The sequence below is a fragment of the Meles meles genome, chromosome 4, assembly GCF_922984935.1.
Source record: "Meles meles chromosome 4, mMelMel3.1 paternal haplotype, whole genome shotgun sequence".
In the NCBI taxonomy this organism is placed as follows: Eukaryota; Metazoa; Chordata; class Mammalia; order Carnivora; family Mustelidae; genus Meles; species Meles meles.
The window spans coordinates 85,636,612-85,659,918 of NC_060069.1; the positions used below are offsets into that span (position 1 = coordinate 85,636,612).

The 23,307-nt window shown below is 39.4% G+C and overlaps 2 protein-coding genes across 5 annotated transcripts in view; one reads left to right on the forward strand and one right to left on the reverse strand.

The window, feature by feature from the left end:
• Positions 1-23,307, reverse strand: part of MED12L (mediator complex subunit 12L) — a 324,770-nt gene that overhangs the window by 117,563 nt on the left and 183,900 nt on the right. The window lies entirely within an intron of this gene.
• Positions 109-5,614, forward strand: GPR87 (G protein-coupled receptor 87). The gene is made up of 2 exons (XM_046002173.1): positions 109-142; positions 4,572-5,614. Exons 1-2 carry the CDS (start codon positions 109-111, stop codon positions 5,612-5,614), a joined length of 1,077 nt encoding a protein of 358 aa, XP_045858129.1.

Sequence of the window (23,307 nt, forward strand, 5' to 3'; positions counted from 1 at the left end):
TTTTGCCCAGGACTCAAGCCAATAATAACCTATGCCGAACCCTGCCCTCAGTCATCCTCAAGTGTTTCCTGACACGTATTTTTGCTTCCAGTCCATCACAGCTAAAGAATGGGGCTCAACCTGACACTTGCAAAACTACCAGGTAAGCCATAGGGGAAAGAAACACACAGAAAAATCTTCCTTGATCAATAACTGTTATTTATACTGTATGACAATTTGGGGATTTTATTGGCCACCAAACCGATTAGCAAACTACATCAGCATTTAGTCTAGCCTTTCATTAAATATAAAACAGCAAACAGGTAGGAGACATCACCGAGAGAAATTTAACTTGCTATTACTTAATTCTAAGCTTTGTTTCATCTACAGAGGTCTCAAAAAGGGACAAGAAAGATTAACATTTGCGGAAGATTTTTATACCCAAACTAAAGTACCTACTACTTTCCAGGTATAATAATGTAAAAACTAAGGTTCAGTGAGGTTTCCCAGGAGGCCAAAGACCACATCTTCCTCCTCTCCTGGGGAACTATTTCAACAATAACCATACAAGGGCAGCTGTGCCATGGTAGTGACACCCTGTAATTTGCACGACCCGTGTGTTTCATTCCTACCAGGCAGGTAGAGCAGTGACATATTGTTGATACTTTGACATTTTGTGCCAAAGAGGGACACACCCCAATGAGCAATAATGTAGCTACACCGAAAGCAAAAAGATCAAGATTCTTCACCACTCTATCATTACTACCATGACTGCAATTGAGACAAATTGTAGTTAATGACTTAAGTTACAGAGTGAACATCTATCTACTAAGTATTAGAGACTGTCCTGGAAATAATGTTTGCAGAGAATTTAACTCTTGGGAGATCTAGCAAAATGGCTATAGTTTATTCTCTTTTAAAAAGTTATGAAATGACTAAACCAGCAGGTCAAATCGGACTTTCTGCAATGACACGAAGGCCCTCTATCTGCCCTGCCCAATAAGGTACTCACACGGGGTTACTTATGTGTGGCTACAAACCCCAGGCATTTCTCCAACACACCAGCACAGACAGCCACATCCCACCGCCTCAACACCTGCACAATACTTCTCTCACACACGTGCTGGCACCAAATATTAATTTCCTGTGGAACTAGAGTTCTATGTCATTGCCTTTGTTGATCTAATTTAAAAGGAGTTGGTGGAGGAAGAGCAGGAGAGAAATCTGCGCCCTCAATTGTTACTCTTTATCAAGCTCTGAGCCAAATAATCCAGGTAATAATGTCTTAATAAACAAGGAGTGTGTGAGAAAATAGCATTTGCACTGTAAAAACACCTTCTAATTTTTCTTAATTGGATCACCAAGCTACCTGTCATTAAAAGCCTTCCCTAACTTCGCCAAGTTTTTTTTTTTATTGACAGTGAAGAACAACATGATAAAATCGGCCTGGGTGAAGAGAGCCACACACTTTTAATGGCCATTGCTCCTGAGCAGGAATACTGTGCACAGAAAGGCTTCTGAGCACACCAACTAGCTTTGGGAAAACTGGGGGCAATGACACAGAAGAGAAGAAATAATAGGAGTGGCTGGCAAAGAAGAAAATAACATAGACTTGATTCTTTAAAAAATCAATTAGAGAAAATTCTCTATATGAAGTTTGGAGCCTTCCAGAGCAACTCACAGACAACAAACCAATATTTCCCTCTCTTCTACCATATTATTTCATAAAATAACCCATAACAAGTTTAACCACTAATTTGCTTAAGCTGCATTATAAATGTGGAATTTGTGAATGAAGAAACAACCAAGCCCAGGCTTTTCCTACTGAATTAGAAAGTCCTATATTCCAAAGTGTTAATCCTGTACCTAAACGAAGGAAGCAAATACTAGGAGGTGACATAATTAACAAGGTGAACACCAGACTCGCAAAGCCACAGTAACCGCACTGGAACAAGGCCACTTGCGCTTAATATTTACAAGTTAGGAGACAGAGTATTTAAGTACTATTTTTGACATTCTGATCTAAGACTCCATCTATAATAATAATAATCATAAATGATCAATAAACCGTCATTGAATAAGAGTGCTTCTTCATACAATGAAAACTTTAAAACAGAATGACATACTGAGCAGATACACCAGCCTTAACCAACCCTGGAAAGTATGGATCTTTCCACCCCACAGCACCTATGCACTGTCGTGAGGCAACACTGGGCTTGAAATAGTCCATGGTGAGCATGCTACAGTTGGTGACTCTTCTATTCGTACCTACAATGGCTTTGAAAACGATTCGTTAATTGCCGTTAAACACAGCCATCGTATCAGGATATGATGTGGCTGGCCCTTTCCAGTCTGTGTCCCTTGGCTGGACCACTGATCCTGATTACAACTGACTTGTCCTCTCTCGATTTCCCACAGGGTTCTACCCTGGGTTAGAAGAAAATGTCTGTTAATAGTTTAATTGAGGAAATTAATTCAAGCACTTTCTCAACCCAGGTAAAACTGCACATCTTGGAAGGCTTCTCATAACATGGATGCTGATGGGGATCTTGTGGTGCAGAAGCAGCTAAGAGTCCAACATTTCATTAAGTCAAAATAGGCTTGAATGATACTGTTCAAGACCAATATTTGAAACTGGCAACAGTAATGTAGATAGCAGCTGAATCAGGCATTTTAAACTTATAAAGCTCAATAATACCATGGGTCTCATTATAACAGGCTAGTCCAGGTATAAATTACTAGCCTGTGTAAGGATATTTCAGCCAGGAAAACCAGTTGTGTGTTTTTTTTTGTTTTTTTTTTTGGAAAACCAGTTTTTAAAAACACTTGTAGCGGCAAATTAAAAGAAAAGAATTAGAAAGAGTACGAGGTTATTCAGGAAGAGCCTACCCTTAAATTTTAGGCAGCAATTTAAGAACCTGTTTTTGGATTATAATCATCAAACTATCTCCCCTGTTTTGTTTCTTCAGAGACGGCAACCAAAATAGATACTATACTGCCTGTTATATAAGAAAATGAGGACAAAATTAGTGTTGCTACCTGTAAAATAATATTGTTCCAAAACATAACTGTCATTATCATAAACACGATTAATTAGTGACAAATAAAACTTCAGTAATGACCTTCTTCCTAAACTTACATCCAAAAAAGTTCATTTGAAAATTGTGTTAGTCCAGGTTTAAAAGGAAAAAAAAAAAAAAAAAGCTGATGACAAAATATAACTGGATGGCCACAAGATTTACTGGGGGATATGCCTGCAAGGGATTGCAGACAGAAAAGCAAGTCCAGCCCCTGTGCAGGAAAGAGGAGCAAGGAGGTCAAGTAGGAAGGTTCACAATACAGTGCAATATGAAGAAAGTTTTCACCAGCCTGAGGAGTCTTCCGGCCAAAGTCATTTGTCAAAGGAAACTCTTCTGTCCCAGGAAAAGTCTTGTCTTAGTATCCTTCCTGTGTTCAGTTACTGACTTAGAGCAGCTCTTGGGAAGCATCCATGAGCAAGAAAATGGTGGCAGACTCAGCCCTGAGCTAGAGCTGCCTGTCGATTTTGCTCTCCTCAGCAGGAGATGCACAAGAGTCATTTTCACAGTTGCCACATAAATAAGAGGCCCACACACCATGTTCCTGATTATGTGATAGAGTGGTATGGCATAGGCCTTTAACAATATGAACTAAAAACTAAAAAACAAACAAACAAAAAAAAAAGTAAAAGGTTTAAAATTTTTATCTAAGTGCAATAGATATAATGTAGGCTTGTAAACAAAAATAGGTATGAGCCTAGAACTGTTTTTGACAAATTGCCCTCCATGATAATAGTCTTATATGTTAACAACTATTTCCTTTTGTTTCTATTCCTGACAATAGTCCCTACTAAATGCTCTTACATTCTATAAGCAAGCCATGGGCAAAAACTTCAAAATCATCCATTAGTTTTACTCTCTCCATCGCTGATGATTAAGCAGCTTAAAACTGAGAACAGCCAGTACTAGCCCTTTTATTTTCATTACAGGAAAATCCAATTTTCTGCCCCCAGATTTTTTTTATTCTATTTGTAATGATAACAAACACTAAATTAAAAATCAGGATAACTGGCACTGGTATATTAATCTTCATTTTCAAAAGACTGGCATGAAAAACCAGAAATACCACATTTTACACTCAAGGGACCTCGGTGTGTATGTGTCTGGGGGAAGGGGATAAGGACTGGGGAGAGAGGCCATCAATACTTGGGCCACTCAAAATATTAAAAATGCACTACCGTGGGCGCCTGGGTGGCTCAGTGGGTTAAACTGCTGCCTTCAGCTCAGGTCATGATCTTGGGGTCCTGGGATCAAGTCCCGCATCGAGCTCTCTGCTCATCAGCGAGCCTGCTTCCCTCTCTCTCTCTCTCTGCCTGCCTCTCTATCTACTTGTGATCTCTCTCTGTCAAATAAATAAATAAAATATTTTTTAAAAAAAATGCACTACCGTAACTATTTAAATTGCTAGGACATTTTTTAATTTGCCCAAAACAGCAGTGGCCTGTAAGGGAGGCTAGTAGCCTACACAGCACACATGAGAAGCTCTGACATCCCATCTCCCCACTTCTCTTACAGATAATGAGCTGTACAGCCAAGGAAGTCACGCTCCAAGTAACATGACTGATGGACCCGGAAAGAACACCACTGTTAACAATGAGTTTGACACAATTGTCTTGCCTGTGCTTTACCTCATTATATTTGTGGCAAGCATCCTGCTGAACGGTCTAGCAGTGTGGATCTTCTTCCACATTAGGAATAAAACCAGCTTCATATTTTATCTCAAAAACATAGTGGTTGCTGACCTCATCATGACGCTGACATTTCCATTTCGAATAGTGCATGACGCAGGATTCGGACCTTGGTACTTCAAGTTTATCCTCTGCCGATACACTTCAGTTTTGTTTTATGCAAACATGTATACATCCATCGTATTTCTTGGGCTCATAAGCATCGATCGCTATCTGAAGGTGGTGAAGCCATTTGGGGACTCTCGCATGTACAGCATAACTTTCACAAAGGTTTTATCTATTTGTGTTTGGGTGGTTATGGCTGTTCTGTCCTTGCCTAACATCATTCTAACAAATGGCCAACTAACCAAGGAAAATATTCACGACTGCATGAAACTCAAAAGTCCCTTGGGAGTCAAATGGCATGAAGCAGTCATTTACGTCAACAGCTGCCTGTTCGTGGCTGTGCTGGTGATCCTGATCGGATGTTACATAGCCATATCCAGGTACATCCATAAATCCAGCAGACAATTTATAAGCCAGTCAAGCCGGAAGCGGAAACATAACCAGAGCATACGGGTGGTTGTGGCAGTGTTCTTTACCTGCTTTCTACCCTATCACTTGTGTAGAATTCCTTTTACTTTCAGTCACTTAGACAGACATTTAGATGAATCTGCACACAAAATTCTGTATTACTGCAAAGAAATGACACTCTTCTTGTCTGCATGCAATGTGTGCCTGGATCCAATAATTTACTTTTTCATGTGTAGGTCATTTTCAAGAAGGCTATTCAAGAAATCAAATATCAGAACCAGGAGCGAAAGCATCAGGTCACTGCAAAGTGTCAGAAGATCGGAAGTCCGCATATATTATGATTATACAGACGTGTAGGAGTTACAAAGGCCATGAGGCCTCCTTATTTGTTGAAGTCAAAGTGTACAGAATGTAAATAAATGTTTCTTTTGATTATCCTCGGGTCAGCCTATCAAAATATGGATAAAAGAGAACAAAAATGATATGAAAGTTGGGGATAATGTGGAACGAGGAGAAACATAAAGGCGTGCCCAAAAAGTCAGCTAAGCGAGAGGTGGTGTGTAGCCGTGTGGCAGGTTCATGACTAGCGTGTCAGGCGCAGACTGCAGAGGCAGAGAATGGCAAGGCAATGTCAGTGCACTGCAGCCTCTGCCAGGAAATCCTGCTTTGAAGCCACATCAGAGAGAAGAGAAAGTGGAGAAAATAACTGTGTAGCTATAAGCTGTAAGATTTGGGCTCATGTATTTCTGATATAACTAGGTACATATTAATTACTAGGCCTTCTGTCATTCCGTCTGTGAGTATACAACCTGTAGCCATCATCCCTTAACTGTATTTACCAATGTCTAAAACCATTAGAAAAGATTTGTGGTGTGGGTAAGAGGTAGGAGGGAGAAGATTCAATTGAATTTTTTGAGCAATGTGTTTCAAAGATTGAATTCAATTAACCAATTTTAAAGACTCACGCTATTTAAGAGAGAAAAAATGTGACTATAAGGACAAGTCAATCTTGGATAAAACACTACATTTGCCATTATTATCTTGTTATGCTGTTAAATCCTCATTAGGCAAGGGTAGAGAAGAGAACATGGAAGCTTGGTTAATAATCAAATATATGTGGCTTATAGAAAACTCACTTAATAGTCTTTATTTTAGAAAAACTGGGGTGCCTGGGTGGCTCATTTGGTTAAGCATCTGACTGCTGATCTCAGCTCAGGTCTTGATCTCAGCATTGTGAGTTCAAGTCCCATGTTAGACTCCACACTGGGCGTGGTGCTTATATAAAGAAAAGAAAAGGGAAGGGGAGGGGGAGAGAAGGGAAAGGAAAAGAAAGGAAAGGAAAGACTGATAGTCTTTCCTTTAAGCTATTATCTGCCTTTAATACTGTTCTCATTAGCTGAAAAATATTACCTTAAGTTGAAGGTAAGAGTGCCACAGATTAAGTCAAAAAAGCACAAGGGTAATGTTTTAAATCTTAGAAGATTTACTTCTCCTTCAAGATAAATCCTTAAGGCTTCAGTCTTCTCAAAGTCATCAGATGCTTACGTATTAGGGGCCTGATTTGTTCCTCACATTGTATGAGGACCTGGGCAGGCATTAAAGAAGAACTGAGGGCATCTTTGCCAATTGGCCAACAAAAAGAGGGCAATGTGGTTACCAGAGACAAAGCACACACATGCATACATAACACAGTGCCATACTTTATTAAACTCGTATAAACTATCTGCACAATTTCAAAAGTTAAAGTGAACAGATATAAGGGCATGAGAATAACTTAGCCCAACAATGACTACCATCAATATAGTACACAATGGAATTTGGATCCTCCCAAGTTCCTAGTAGGTGAGTCAGGTTTGGCAGAGGGATGGTAGCAAAGTGGTTAAAAGAATGATCTGAGGATCTCTACCAGAATTTCCATCTCCTCATTAAGATTCCAATCCCATAAATTCCAGGGGCACTCTAGTACATGAATTAATACACACCTCATTTGGGAACTTACATTGCCAACCCCTCATGGAGTGCCCCAGCTGGGTTAAGATTAACTATGTTTAAAAAAAAAAAAAGATTAACTATATTTTAGATCAGCTAATGTGAACAGGCACTTCGGAGGGCCAATTCCTTCCTCCATTCTCCCCATAATGCCCAAAATGAGTTACGGCTACACTATATAAAAAGAAGGAGCAATGGTGTGGCTGAGAAAATATTCTCAGAATAATATGTCTTATCCTCTCCATCCCCTATTTCTCTCTACTACGTCACAGCTCCCAGTCAAAAATCTCAAACTGATACTACCCACTTCACTGTGTAGCTATAAGCTGTTAAAGCGTGGTTATCACATAACCCGACAAAAAACTAAGAACGTACATTCTTCAATAGCATTAAATGGTTCCACTTAGCACTCTGGGATTAACAAACACTTCTCCACCCCAGACTTCATTTTACCTTCTAATTCATACCTCAATTCTAAAAGGACTTTAAAATATTTTCAATCCCACTTTAATATTCACTATTTCTAAAATTAGACTGCTGTATAGTTAGTGGGGACATTTAATGTGACGGTGGTTTTATTCTCTAAATGATATTAGTACATCAATGGGACATCTTAACACACTGGATTAGGGAAATATATTGGAAGAGGGCATTATCCCAATTTTTTAAAAAGTCATGTTACAAAAACCATCAAAATTATAATGTTTATATTTTACATGAATCCCCACAGTGGAGTCACAAAAATTACTTCTCCAGGACGACCAAGAATGAATCACTTACATTAGTAAGATAAACATCATAAGGAATAAAACAAAATATTGTACTAGTATCAGAAGTTAATACAAACACTACATTAATATTGAAGAAAAACAAGAATTTATTTGGCTGTTTTTAAAAATCAATAATCTGGGGGTGCGTAGTGGCTCAGTTGGTTGAGTGTCTGACTCGAGATTTCAGCTCAGGTCATGATCTCATGGGTGGTGAGAATGAGCCCCATGTTGGGCTCCATGCTCAACGGGGAGTCTTGGGGTTCTCTCTCTCTCTCTGCCCCTCCCTCAACTGCATGTGCCCTCTCTTCTCTCATTCTCTCTCTCTTGCTCATAATTAAATCTTTTCTAAAATATACTGACAATCTGAAAATTTGAAATCTAAAATTTCTTACATAAGCTCTCTGGATTATATTCAGTATTTCAGGATCCTCTCGTACAGCTATAAATAACAAGGTTATTCTTCCTTTTAAGCAGATGAGAAACATTCAAAAGATTTTTGAAAACAAATTTTTCTGTTTTTACTAAAACTTTAATTCTAAGAAATTGATCTTGTAGAAAATCTTCTGGTGTGTGCATTACTATTCTTTTATATTCATTATACCATTTACACCACTCTATTCTCATTTCCATACAGTATACCAGTATTTTGTTTTTCAACTAAAGCATCAAAGGAACAGTCACTATGAAAATCCATAAATTTATATTAAATAGCTAACACAAAATTGTGTTCGTGTCTGTGCACACACACATGTGCTAAAAAGAACATAACCTAAACAGAAAGAAATTTATGTTCACCACGAGGAAATGTGATATACTAGGGAAAAAAATAAAGAAATGTGATATATTACAGAAAGAAAATAAGAAAACAAAGACAAAGTAAGGTTTGGGATCACTTAAATTTTACAAAACCTGGTTTTCCCCCCAGACTAACCACCATCAAGACAACAGCTAACAAATTAATAAATACTTACTATGGATATTCCATGTTTTTAAAAAAAAATGTGTGCAAGAAGATATTTAAAATAATGTTTTGGGGCGCACAGGTGGCTCAGTCTTTAAGTGTCTCCCTTCGGCTCAAGTCATGGTCCCAGGGTCCTGGGATCGAGCCCCACGTCAGATTCCCTGCTCAGTGGGAGGCCTGATTCTCCCTCTCCCACTCCCTTTGCTTGTGTTCCCTCTCTCACTGTGTCTCTGTCAAATTAATAAATAAAATCTTTAAAAATAAATGAATAAAATAATATTCCAATTGAAAAGATGCTCAACATCACTCATCATCAGGGAAATGCAAGTCAAAACTACATGAAATCACCTCACACATGTCAGAATGGCAAAAAATCAAAAACAAAAGAAACAACAAGTGTTGGTAAGGATGTGGAGAAAAAGAAACCTTGCACTGTTGGTGGGAATACAAACTGGTACAGACACTGTGGGAAACAGTATACAGGTTCCTTAAAAAATTAAAAAAAGAACCACCCTATGATCTAGGAATTGCACTACTGAGTATTTGCCCAAAGAATGCAAAAGACTAATTCAAAGGGATACATGCACCCCTATGTTTTTTGGCATTGTTTACCATAGCCAAATTATGGGAGCAGTCCAAGTGTCCATTCACAGATGGATAAAGAAGATGTGGTATATATACATGATGAAATATTAACCAGGCACTAGAAAGAATGAAATCTTGCCATTTACAAAAACATGGATAGAGATAGTTTAATGCCAAGTGAAATAAGTCAGAGAAAGACAAACACCATATGATCTCACTCATGTATGGAATTTAAGAAACAAAACAAATGAAAAAAGGAAAAAAAAAAAAAAAACAGAGAGACAGAGAGATAAACCAAAAAACAGACTTAACTCTAGAGATCAGAGGGAAGGTGGGGGCAAGGAGTGGGGACGGTGCGGATCAAGAAGAAAATAGGGAAGGGGGATTAAAGAGTACACTTTATCATGATGAAAAGTAAAATGATATTTTAATATATGAAGTGAATTCTAATAGCAAATATTTGTTAGGAAAAACATTTTCAAATTTCAAATTTCAGCACAATACAAGCATTTGGTAGATGCAGAATTACTTAACATACCCCCTAACCCTCTATCACCATCTAGTGGCAAAGTTCATGAAACAGCTGAAGAAAACCTGTGTCCTATATACAGCATGTACATGGCTTAGCACTTCCCTAGTCTTCCTACAGTCATCTTCGGTGCTATACACACACACACACACACAAAACAAAAACAAAAACAAAGACAGTCCTGGAGATGCCTAGAAAAATGTATAATGGAAATGTCTGAAAAGAGTAATTAAGACCTACAAGAATTTATCTTACAGTTGTAAAAAGGAAAAAAGCTAAACAGGCTAAAATACATGAGATTTTATGGGAAAACATTACAAATATTATCTATTCTTTCCTAATTGACATGCAGCAAAATTTTCAATTAAACATAATTTACCTGTAGTTTCAAAAGTACAAAAAAATTGTATTAGAGTTCAAGAGGAAAAGAAACAAGTCAGTGTTAAAATTTTTAATTTATTAAGAAACTCTGGGTATTCAAATGCCAACTTGTGTTCTGAATGTTAAGTTTCTCTTATAAACCATGATGAGATAAGAATCATATAAAATGACAAAAATGGTATAACACAGCTGTTAAGGCACATACTTTTTTTTGGTTCTCATTTGAAAACTCAAGATATGGGCTTAAATTGGAAATTCCTTTATTTCAAACAGTTTCACAGGCGAACATTCTTTTTTTTTTTTTTTTTAAGATTTTATTTATTTATTTGACAGAGAGAGATCACAAGGTGGCAGAGAGGCAGGCAGTGAGAGAGGGGGAAGCAGGCTCACTGCTGAGCAGAGAGCCCGATGCGGGGCTTGATCCCAGGACTCTGGGATCATGACCTGAGCTGAAGGCAGAGGCTTTAACCCACTAAGCCACCCAGGCACCCCACAGGTGAACATTCTTAATACAAGTAAAGTGGCCAACTTCTCTTTGAATAATGTTGGAGAATACCCAGTGGTTACAGTCTGGCCAATATCCGCAGCCTCTCTCAGAAACAAGCCCCATGTCTGATCAAATCGGCCTAACTTGTGAGCAAAGGTCCTGTTGTCACCAGATTCCCCAGAACTTCCAATTCTATGTCTTGGTTTAGATATTATAAACAAGAATTTCCAACAACACTCTGGACTTGTTTATCTATACACTTATGCAGACAAACACACTACATGTGTAACTAGAGCTAACAGACTTGGCATAATGTGACTCAGTCCCTTAAGGTGTGATGGTATTATTCCAAGATCACATTCACTGCTTAAGATTGTTATCACTAGCCTAAACCAAAATATCTTCAATAACATTGAAAGCACCTGTCAATTACCAACCATACCTCTAAGGGTTTTTCAAAAAGCCTAAACCATATTGTGTGTGTCTTCACATTTTTACATGTTGTTTTATGCAGCCATAGAAATACCACCATTAAACACAATGGAAGAATGAATAAATATAAGAAAATGTGTATCAGGCTGAACATTTACATTGTATAAATTTGAAATATCTAGATCAGAACTTCTAAACCTCATCAAACCTAATGTATTCTTTTTGCAAATATGACTTAACATACTTTTAGTACACAGATATAGAAGCCATAGATAATATGATCTATGTACACATACAATTGCAAACACACACACACACACACACACACACACACACAGACCTCACACTGCATGGTAGTGTGGGACCATAAAAATAATTGTGCAAGGGGCGCCTGGGTGGCTCAGTGGGTTAAAGCCTCTGCCTTCAGCTCAGGTCATGATCCCAGGGTCCTGGGATCGAGCCCCACATCCGGCTCTCTGCTCAGCAGGAAGCCTGCTTCCTCCTCTCTCTGTGCCTGCCTCTCTGCCTACTTGTGATCTATCTGTCAAAAAATAAGTAAATAAACAAATCTTTCAAAAAATTAAAAAAAAAAATAATTGTGCAAAACTAAAACTGTCCAAAGCAACTTTAACAATCAATAGAAAAAATTATGATTGATTTATATTTTTAAAAATGCATCAAGACATTAAAAATGTTCTTGTTAGTTTTAAATATATAGGAAATGATAATACTAGTAAATTGAAAACACTGGAAATATTGAGAATTAAAGTGTTTTATTTCTTTGTTAAAAAAAAAAAAAACTTTAAGGGTAGTGCTTGCCCTCTCACTATGTGATTTACAATACAGAGTAACCATCTTTTTCTATGCCTTATAGAACTGTGGCCTTCCTTTCTAAGTGTGAATAGCTTGCAACATTTTATCCCTTGAGCTTTTAAAATTATGAATTATAGGTATCCCTGCTTTTTTGAAAGTTTTCATTATAGCACTTCACTTTTATGAAAGACATCCTTTAGTATCTGTTCTTGCTTACCAAGGGAAATCCAAAGAGGATTTTCACTTTTATGATAAAAAAGGTAAATAGCAAAGAGAGCATTCAGAGTTCATTTTGCATCAAGCCATTACAGAGGCAGCAAACCCCGAGCAGTGAGAATGGTCCCACCAAGCTCTTTCCTCCAGGAACTACATTCAGCGATTCAGCATGAAGCTGTGCTGGTTCCGAACGATGTCTGTGAGCATCTGTGCTTTATCTCAACTGATTTTGTGCACCCTTTAACAAAATGTATCCTGAAGTATAAGAAAAGCCTCAAGAGACACCATTTTTTGAGTCTGGTAATGCTCAAGAATTTTTCCACATAAATTAATGGTAACTGCTTCTTCACTTTACATCATTTCAATGTCTAAAAGGAACACTCTGGCGGGGGAAAGCAGTATTTCAGAGAGTTAGTTTCTTTGTGTGAAGTTTCTTGCCAGACTCACTTGCTCTGGGACAACTCTTCATTTATATCACAAACACTTTTTCATCGATGTCAGTAAGATCACCTGCACTAAGTTCCTAGAGCTGCATTGGAGAGGCTCCAAATTCCCAGTCAGCGATTGCATCTAGAACTATTCACATTTGATTTGAATTTCATGTCCAGCATTATCATTTTTCATTTCTTTGCTGCTCTTTCATCTGTGTTGGTCAATGCTCACTGGTGATTACCCAATTTTGTAGAATGTCATGAGATTTATCTCGAACAAACAAGGAGGCAACACAACAGCACATTTTGCTGCCTGGGCATGGACCGACTAAGACATACGCAATTACCCGTCACTGACAGGCTTTGAAAGAAGTGACACGACTGGCCACTGACTGTGAATGCACATGCACTACTTATAGGAGAAACAGCGGATTGCAGAGCTAGCCGCCAAGTTTGTACCTCATGCAAGCACTCACAGTTAATATAGTGCTGCAATTGAAATTTGAACAATGTGGCTGGGAAACTGGTATTACTTAACTAAGTCGTGATGATTCAAATAAGTATATGTCAGAACTGTCAAACCAAGGACTGCCTGCTTGTGTGTGTATGTATGTGTGACGATAATCATAACCCTAAGGAAAAGTAGAAAAAAATAATGAAATCATATGTAATTTAATATCAAATATTAATTCATTCAACACAGACGCTTGCATCTGTCTATATAATTATGTGAATTCAATAGCTATAAATGTTACTTGCAACCAAATGCCACCTACATTATTACCACTGGTGATGTGGCTTCTAAAATTTGAGCAGATTCCAAAAAAAATAGAGTATTTATGTTCCTGTGTAAGTGGGCAGTAAATATTAAAGCAAAGATACTTTATATGAAAAACACATAAATTATGGGCTCAGATCTTTTATAAGGTTTTATGAGGTTTCTCACTCATGGGAAAGTTTAATGGGCTATTCCCACAAGAAGAATGGAGCAATTCTTCACTGTAGGAAAGACTGCTTTATACTCTGTAAGATACCAATCATCTATGGCCCTTCCACCAAATACTGAGACAAAAACAACTCCAAATTTGACAAAGTGGCCCCCTGTGTAGTACTGTCTACACTGAGAACCCTGATCCATCATCCCTGAAATGGGATGGATCCATCCACCCCTGAAGCATCAGTGGACAGAAACAAGAATATGTCTAAGGTTTCATCAACATAAAAACCCAGACCTCTAGATAAGGGTAAGGCCCAAGTAAATTTGGAAGGGATACAATATGAGTCATAAATTAATAAATAATAAGGTGATCTTGTTTATTCTCATTTCTTCATCATCAAAAAACAGGAAAAAGAGTGATTCTTATGAAGTCCGCATGCAAGCTTCATGAAGGGCCTGCTTCGACGTTGAATGTGTTCTCTACAAATACTATGAAAGACAGCTATAAATACCACTGATAGCCAAAAAGAACAGGTTAAAAATAGAGCAAGACAGGACATCTAAGTGGCCCAGTGAGTTACATACCTCACTCTTGATTTCAGCTCAGGTCATGATCTCAGGGTTGTGAGATCGAGCCCCATGTTGGGACTCCACTCTGGGTGCGGAGTCTGCTTATAAGATTCTCTCTCTTTCTCCTTTTCCTTCTGCCTCTCCCTCCCCTCCTCCTGTCTTTTAAAAAAAAAAATTTTTTTGATAAAATAAAGCCTGATGATTCACAGACCTATACCACGGGGGCAAATAATACATTAGTCATTAATAAAAAATAGATTAAAAGATAATAACAATAATGATCAAAGCTTATAGAGTTTCCCCAGTCACTGTCCCAAGCACCTAACATAAAATGTCTAGTTCCCACAACAAGAAGTAAATATTATCTCCATTTTACAGGTGACAAAATTGAGGCATACCACCTAAAGGAGTATATGGCTGGGAAGTGAAGGGATGGTAGCTGGTTAGGAAGCCAGGGAATCCATGCTGCAACCTAGACTGCATCCCTTTCTCTCCCCTCCTCAGGAAGGCTCCTTACCCCTTGAACCTATTAACAGTACCATCATGCACCCAGCACCTGAACTGTAAAAATGTGAGTCATCTCATGCACCCCTCCTTCCCTACACCCAATTCTGCCCATCTACCCTCAGATACAGACGGTCTAGGCCTCTGTCCCGCCTGGCCCTGAGCTCAGCTTAGCTCAGACTCAGAGGGAGGCCCTATGGTCTCAGAGACAAGCAAGGATTTGGGAATCAGGACCTGGATCCCAACTGTGTGCCACGCTGAGGGAAGAAAATAAACGAACTGCAGGACTTTAAACTAATGGCCCTACTGCTAGAGGCTTTGAGTTTCCTGCTCCTTCCCAGCCTCTTGCATACCATTTTCTAGTACTTTTAACACTGATTAGTTATTAATGAAATAAAAATAGTAAGCATTTATTGGGTACTCCCAATGCACTAGGCACTGTTCTTAGGAGCTGATCTGAATCCACCCATTTCATCCTCTAGACAAATCCCTGAGGACACACCTGCACTACCCCCTTGTTAGAAAGGAAGAGGGTCAGTAATGTTCCCAAGGTCATAGAGTTCACCAAGGCTCTTTCTGGGGTCTAGACTCTCCCAGTGTGACTCCAGAAGCTCAGGATTTAACTATGGCTTGGTAATGAAATGAAATACTTCAAGCTATTACTGATACTACTGAAAGCTTTCCTAATTATTATGCTACCAAATGCAATTAACAGAAATAAACTACATCAACACTGCAAATAAGGCTGCGCTTTAAGTTGAGAAGTTCTCTCAACCAAAGACTCAATAATTTCTCTAATAAGCATGAAAGATAATACCCACTATTAAGAGAACATTAAGGGAAGCCACCAACTATGCATATCTGATCATTTCATTCTCTTAGAATTAAGATGAGCATATAACTCATGTCAAGACCGGGAAACTTTTGAGGGTGAAAGTGTCACTGATGCGGCACAACAGTGTGGGCAAACCAGGATATATGGCCCCCACACTCATGACAGAGGAAAACTGACAGAGGAAAACTCGTGTCTGTATCAGGATTGTGCTAGTAGTTGAACAAGCAGCTGAGGACAAGGACAAAGAACTCAAGGAATCCAGCCATCTCGTCTACAAGAAGCCCCACTGTGAAGCTCCTTCCACCCAGTTGACTAACACAAACTGAACCCCTGGATGCTGAATTCGCAACTATTCAACAAAAAACCTTTAATGGATACTTCCTAGGAGTGTGGGTGATCAGTACTAGGTCAGTACTCTTTGCTAACAGTTTTGTGTAATACCACAAGAAAGAACCCAGCCCATTCTGCTTCCTGAAGGAACACATTATCTAATTCCAGTCTAAATTCTCTCTATTCTCCACAGCAAAACCACCACGGAGCTTTCCTAGCACTATCAGCTACTAAGAACAAAATTTATGATTGGTAGGCTTTCGACAGATTTTAGAGATGGAAGCGGCCTTCACCCTTCTGAGGCACAGGCCTCCATGGAGACAATAAACAAACAGGCTGCCCAGGAGGCAGAGCCCTAAGAGGGCCCAGACGTAGGCTATCTTCCACAGCAGGGCGAGATAAACTCCACCTGCAGGAAGTCTGGGACGCTCCAGTAAAAACACTGAAGCCCCACCCTGTTCAAACAGAAAAGAGGTTCCCAGTTAGCCTTCCAGTCACGATTAAGTCAAACCAGCGTAACCACCTGTCCTCATTCAACCCGCCTCATGATCCTTGAGGATGATAAGGCAGCAGCAAGAACGAAACAGAAATTTGCCCTCACTGATTCTTTCTCCTGATTATGCCAACTATTTCATACAAAACAGCCTAAGAATCACCGCTGTGCTCAAATTATTAACTAAGGAGATATCCAACTCTCTACAGCATTAATTGCCTAAAACCACAAAGAATTTCTCAGTCTGGCTGCCAAGGAAATTAAATCACCAGGGATAACCACACAGCCCTCACCCAATCCCAAGGTACAAACAAGTGTGCTCAGCTAACATCAGCATGTTGGACAGAGAAGACTAATGCCACATAATTTCTGGTGTGGCCTGCTCTGGATGAAAAATGGAAAAAAGAAACTGCATGTGATCACCCAGAATACTTCCTCTGACTTCAGTTAACCTCAGCCAAATTCTCTGAAGATTGCCCACAAAACCTTCCCCTAAACTGGCTAAGATGAGCACCTCCCACACCCACCTTAGCCTGAGCTAGTGGCATCTGTTTACGAGAACTCTGGGAAAGTTTATCTAGTAGAAATGAAGTAATTGTCTACATTTGCAAGCCTCATTCCTGCTCCGTGATTCCACTTTCAGTGATTTCTCAAGGCTCATTTTCCTAACTTGTTCTAACAATTTCCTAAAGAGCTAAGCAGTTAGAACCCTAAATCAAATACACAGTCTTATAAATCCTCTCAATTATCTGACCTGGGATGAATAAACAGATCAGGGGTTCAGAAACCTATAAAAAAAGGAGCTCAAAAACGTATAGATAACAAGTGATGACACAATGCCTCTGGGATAATATCATTTAAAAATATTCACAGCCCTTGTTTATAGATTAATTTTATCATCTCACTTATTTTTACCTAGAGGATCAGAACCTCCTCTAGGGATATTCTCTGCCTCCCCATATTTTAGTAACATAAATTCACTCAACACACACTTGTGAGTGCCTAATAGAGTAGTGGGGACTGGGAATACCAAAACAAACCAACAAAGACAGCCACCACTGCCCATTCTAGCCTGACGGGCTATAAAAACACAGACCACGTGGGATAAATACTAACACCACCAAGGTATCAGGAACATTTCCGGAGACAGTGACAGTTGGAGCAAGTCTCGAGAGCAGACGGAAGTGTATGATTATGAGAAACGGTGCTCTGCCGAGATGCAGAGATCTAAAAGAAAATGCCCTCTTCTACTTCCCCATTACCTTTCCAAGAAACTATACAGAGAAGAGGAAATATACGCACTGAAGTTTTTGTTTTTGTAACAGTTAAAGTTCTCAATTTTAATTCTTTGCTAATAACATCAACTGAAATTCATTCCTTTTGATTCTTAAGGTTAAACACAGTCTAATACTAGCAACACAGAAAATCTGAGCACTTCAGCTAATTGGGATAAGGTATTCAACACATGACTCAACATAAGTGCCTACCCCAAAGTGAGGTTTTGTACAGTGTCTACAAAATATGTAAATATTGTGTATATCAATACACCTTATTAACTGTTACTTCTGTCATCCTACCAGAAGGTGGACATATTATACCGAAAATTTGTCTCCATTGTAATTCACAAAGATAAATACACAAGTACCAAAAATTCCTGTACCTGTCACTCATTTTGAGAGGTTAAAAAAAATAAAACCATTGTTTTAAAATAATGCTAAGTATGTTTTAATGGCATAATTCCTATCACTCCGTTACTCTCAATCGATGCATGGACCTTGGCAGGATTTAATACTTCACATAGAGAAACCCAAAAAGGCATGTCTGTACTCAGGTTTCCTGACAGATTGTACTTTTTAAAACACATCATCAATTATTTTACTACAAAACACAAAAGATTCACAGCATCCTCAATTAGCAACTCCTCAGCAGGACAGTGAGGATCCTCCACATTATGCTTAACCCCACCCTGGCTGACTTTCCATCCACAGTATCCTCCCTTGCACTGTTTTGTGTTCTGTGTGTGTGTTTTTTTTAAATCCCAGATTGAATTTCACCCCATTCTGTAAATAAAAGAGCCATATAGTAAGAACCAAACACCATCTCCTTCACAGATTTTTACAGAGCCACTTCCAAACTCACTTCTTTTAAATATCTCTGTAAATTCATTCATAGAGCCTTGTACTAAAAATCCTCTGTCATTCTCATCTCCATATATTCCTCGATGTCCAGTAGACACCTGCATGGAGTCACACACCCCCAAACCCACACACAATCATGAATCACTTGCCAGCAAAAACTTTTAACTTTTTTTTAACGATATAACCCAGTAAATAGCTGCTATGGTTAAAATGAACTCACTGAAAATGTTCATAATGATCTAAAGGCCCATCCAGAGGGAATGATTAAATAAATTATGGACTACTACAGAGCCATGAAAAAAGAATAAGGAATTTCTATACCAGGCTACCAGGAATTAGTCCCCAAGACAGCAAGTCAAGAAAAAGCAAAGTACACTAGTTTGTCTTACCATCCAGTGACGCAAATGAGGAAAATCTGGGATAAAGCAATAGCAATGAAGTCGTTTTTATACTTGCTTAAAAGATTTTGGGGTAAGGAACAAAATTGGACAATTATAGAACCAGGAAGTAAGAAAGTCAGCTTTTAAGGGCAGTTGACGAAAGGCTGGATGGAAACCTACTGGAAACAATAACAGACATATCTGGGGATTACGTGTGTTAAGCCCACTCTATTTGTAGAACAAATACACAAGGGATGTTTATATATAACCAGTCTCTCAGCACTGACCGGTCAGATTCCAGCCTGGAAGCAGTGCTGAAGAAAGGAAATGTATGTGTGTCTGTGAGCACGTGGAGTGGGTGGGGATGGCCCTCAACTTCTGGGTATTTGAAGGTTCTGAGAAAAAGATCAGGATGAAGTCCTACAGTACTTTAATCTTAGGGTTCCACAAAAGGAAATGGGAAGGGGTTGCAGAAACAGAGAATTATGTAGCATAAATCAAAATAGCACAGAAGAAAACACTATTTTATCTTTTATTAAAGATTTCAGACAGTAAGTGCACACACACGCACACACACACACACACACACACACTTCTAGAAGCAGTGGGGGAAGAGGCAGAGGAAGAGAGAGAATCTCAAGCAGACTCCATGCTGAGTTCTGTCATGCCGAGCCCCTGTCTTGGGGCTCGATCCCATGATCCTGAGATCATGACCTCAGCCGAAACCAAAAGGTGGATGCTCAACTGAAGGAGCCACTCAAGCTCCTTTTCTCTTTTTGACAGAAAGTGCTAAAAGCAGGGAACATGACCTCTACCTATTTATTATTATTATTATTATTATTATTATTATTATGGTTATTTTACTTTATATTGAGTCTGGTATCCAATGTTGAGTAAAGCTTATTATGTGTGTTGCTAAACATAACAAAACATTTAATGTTAAAATACGTGAAGATCTGATCAAGAGTCTGTCTGGATAAAATGCTTTTGCAAACATTAATGAGACATTTATTTCCAACTGCAAGAGAAAAATGTGTACAAGATAATCTTCACACTGGGAAAAAAAAAGGAAATCTTCATACTTAAACATATCCACAAAATGCCCAGCATGCACCTCAAAGAAATACAAAATGGTGGCAGGGACAATTTGCAATCCTGCATTGAAATATAACTGAGTCATCCACAAATAAGCTCCCTCCACACACTGGGACAGCTAAGGCCAATTTTTCAAAATGTGGGTGACATAGTGAGGGGCACAAAAAAGGGAAACTGCACTCCTAAGACTTTGCTGCTAAGAAGAGGGAGTAATGGTGGACAGTCTAAGAACAGATTTGTATCCAGTGGGGCAAAAAACTGATGAGAGAATTGATCTAAAATATAAAACTGAAGGCTTCAAGAGAAGTCGAACATCATTGTTTTTGTTGCATAAGCCCCTTTCAATCCTCTTCCTTCCTCTTTGGGTTTCACCTAATCTTTGGCTGCTCTAGTCTTACTCACTAGGTGTCTGAATTCTCTTGTCATTACTATCACCCTACTGGTACTCTGATCCTTATTAAAATTCTGCTCTCAGGCCACAGGTCTGCATGGCTGTCTAAAACTAGAGCAGCTACTGAGGAGGCACCCCGGCAGTTGGAGTGAACTGAACAGACAAAACAGGCTGGGAGGTAAGACATCTGCCCAGAAGAGGAAAGTTCCTCCAAATGTGATAAAATTGTAGGCTCCAAAACAGAAAGGCAGGGAGGCTCACACATGGCCACGTTTCAGAATTATGTGAACACATCTGGAAATACAGATTCCTGGGGCACCTGGGTGGCTCAGTTGGTTAAGTGTCTGACTGTTGGTTTCAGCTCCGATCACGATCTCAAGGTCATTGTTGGAACACCGCATAGTGTTGGGCTCCCCAATGAGTGGGGAGTCTGCTTGAGATTCTGTCTCCCTCTAAGCACACTTTACCCCACCCCCATTTAAAAAGAAAAAGAAAAAAAGATTTCTGAGCCCAAAACACAAGGATTCACATTTGGTTCCTCTGAAGCAGGATCTCGGAATTTGCATTTTTAAAGCTCACCAGGTGATGTTGATGGCCAGTCAGATATATAAACAAGGACTTCAAAAGAGTCAGAACTGCTCAGAGATCCTTGGAAGCAGAGGGTAGAGAAGACCATCCAGAGCCCTAGGGGGAAGAGGCGGCAGCTCCAGGTATCTCCTTTCAAAGTCTCTCCCAACCAGGGAAAGATGAATCACAAGACCTGGCCTAACCACTTTCTCAGTAAGGTCCTTTGGCCAAAAACCCTATGAAAGCAGATAATCTATCTTGAAACATGCAGTCTTAAGAACACTGTTCAATCTATCAGAATCCTAGAGGAGAACATAGGCAGTAACCTCTTCGATATCAGCCACAGCAACTTCTTTCAAGATATGTCTCCAAAGGCCAAGGAAATAAAAGCAAAAATGAACTTTTGGGACTTCATCAAGATCAAAAGTTTCTGCACAGCAAAGGAAACAGTCAACAAAACAAAAAGGCAACCCACGGAATAGGAGAAGATATTTGCAAATGACAGTACAGACAAAAGGTTGATATCCAGGATCTATAAAGAACTCCTCAAACTCAACACACACAAAACAGATAATCATATCAAAAAATGGGCAGAAGATATGAACAGACACTTCTCCAACGAAGACATACAAATGGCTATCAGACACATGAAAAAATGTTCATCATCACTAGCCATCAGGGAGATTCAAATTAAAACCACATTGAGATACCACCTGACACCAGTTAGAATGGCCAAAATTAGCAAGACAGGAAACAACGTGTGTTGGAGAGGATGTGGAGAAAGGGGAACCCTCTTACACTGTTGGTGGGAATGCAAGTTAGTGCAGCCACTTTGGAGAACAGTGTGGAGACTCCTGAAGAAATTAAGAATAGAGCTTCCCTATGACCCTGCAATTGCACTGCTGGGTATTTACCCCAAAGATACAGATGTAGTGAAAAGAAGGGCCATCTGTACCCCAATGTTTATTGCAGCAATGGCTACGGTCGCCAAACTGTGGAAAGAACCAAGATGCCCTTCAACGGATGAATGGATAAGGAAGATGTGGTCCATATACACAATGGAGTATTATGCCTCCATCAGAAAGGATGAATACCCAACTTTTGTAGCAACATGGACGGGACTGGAAGAAATTATGCTGAGCGAAATAAGTCAAGCAGAGAGAGTCAAGTATCATATGGTCTCACTTATTTGTGGAGCATAACAAATAACATGGAGGACATGGGGAGATGGGAGAGGAGAGGGAGTTGAGGGAAACTGGAAAGGGAGATGAACCATGAGAGACTATGGACTCTGAAAAACAACCAAAGGGTTTTGAAGGGGCGGGGAGGTTGAGGAACCAGGTGGTGGGTAATAGGGAGGGCACGTACTGCATGGAGCACTGGGTGTGATGCCAAAACAATGAACACTGTTATGCTATAAATAAATAAACGAATTAAAAAAAAAAAAAGAACACTGTTCAAGGGGCTCCTGGGTGGCTCAGTGGTTTAAGCCTCTGCCTTCCGCTCAGGTCATGATCTCAGGGTCCTGGGATCGAGCCCCGCATCAGGCTCTCTGCTCAGTGAGAAGCCTGTTTCTCCCTCTCTCTCTGCCTGCCTCTCTGCCTACTTGTGACCTCTCTATCTCTGTCAAATAAATAAATAAAATATTAAAAAAAAAAAAAAAAAAGAACACTGTTTGACAGGGAGTCTGCTTCTCCCACTGACCTTTCTCCACTCATGCTCTCTCTCTCTCAAATAAATAAAATCTTAAACACACACACACTTTAAAAGAATGCAAGATGAACAGATAATTCACTAAGTTCTTCTTGGAGACTTACATGTTCATCTTCCAGCAAGTCCAAGGCAAGTACAGCCTTCACTTCTGCCTCTATGACTTGCCCTGGCCCCTGCCGTCTTACCACATGCACCACTTCATCTGCCCGCCATCACTGTCTATACGCTCCTCATCTCACACTAAAATTCTGTGTGCATACCATCAGCAATTTCTGATGAGAAAATATACTTTTCCTGGGCTCCCAGCACATAATGTCCCAGTGTACCCGACTCTCACATGCTTCATGGATTAACGAATCTGTGCTCAGTGTTCATGTGGTTCTAGGAAACACCCACAGGACTGGAGAAGGAATCCTAAACTCAGGCTCTGAAGTCCAGTCCTGCCACCTCCTGGCCTGGACAACTTAAGTTTTCGGAGGCTATATTTTCTCATCTGTGAAAAG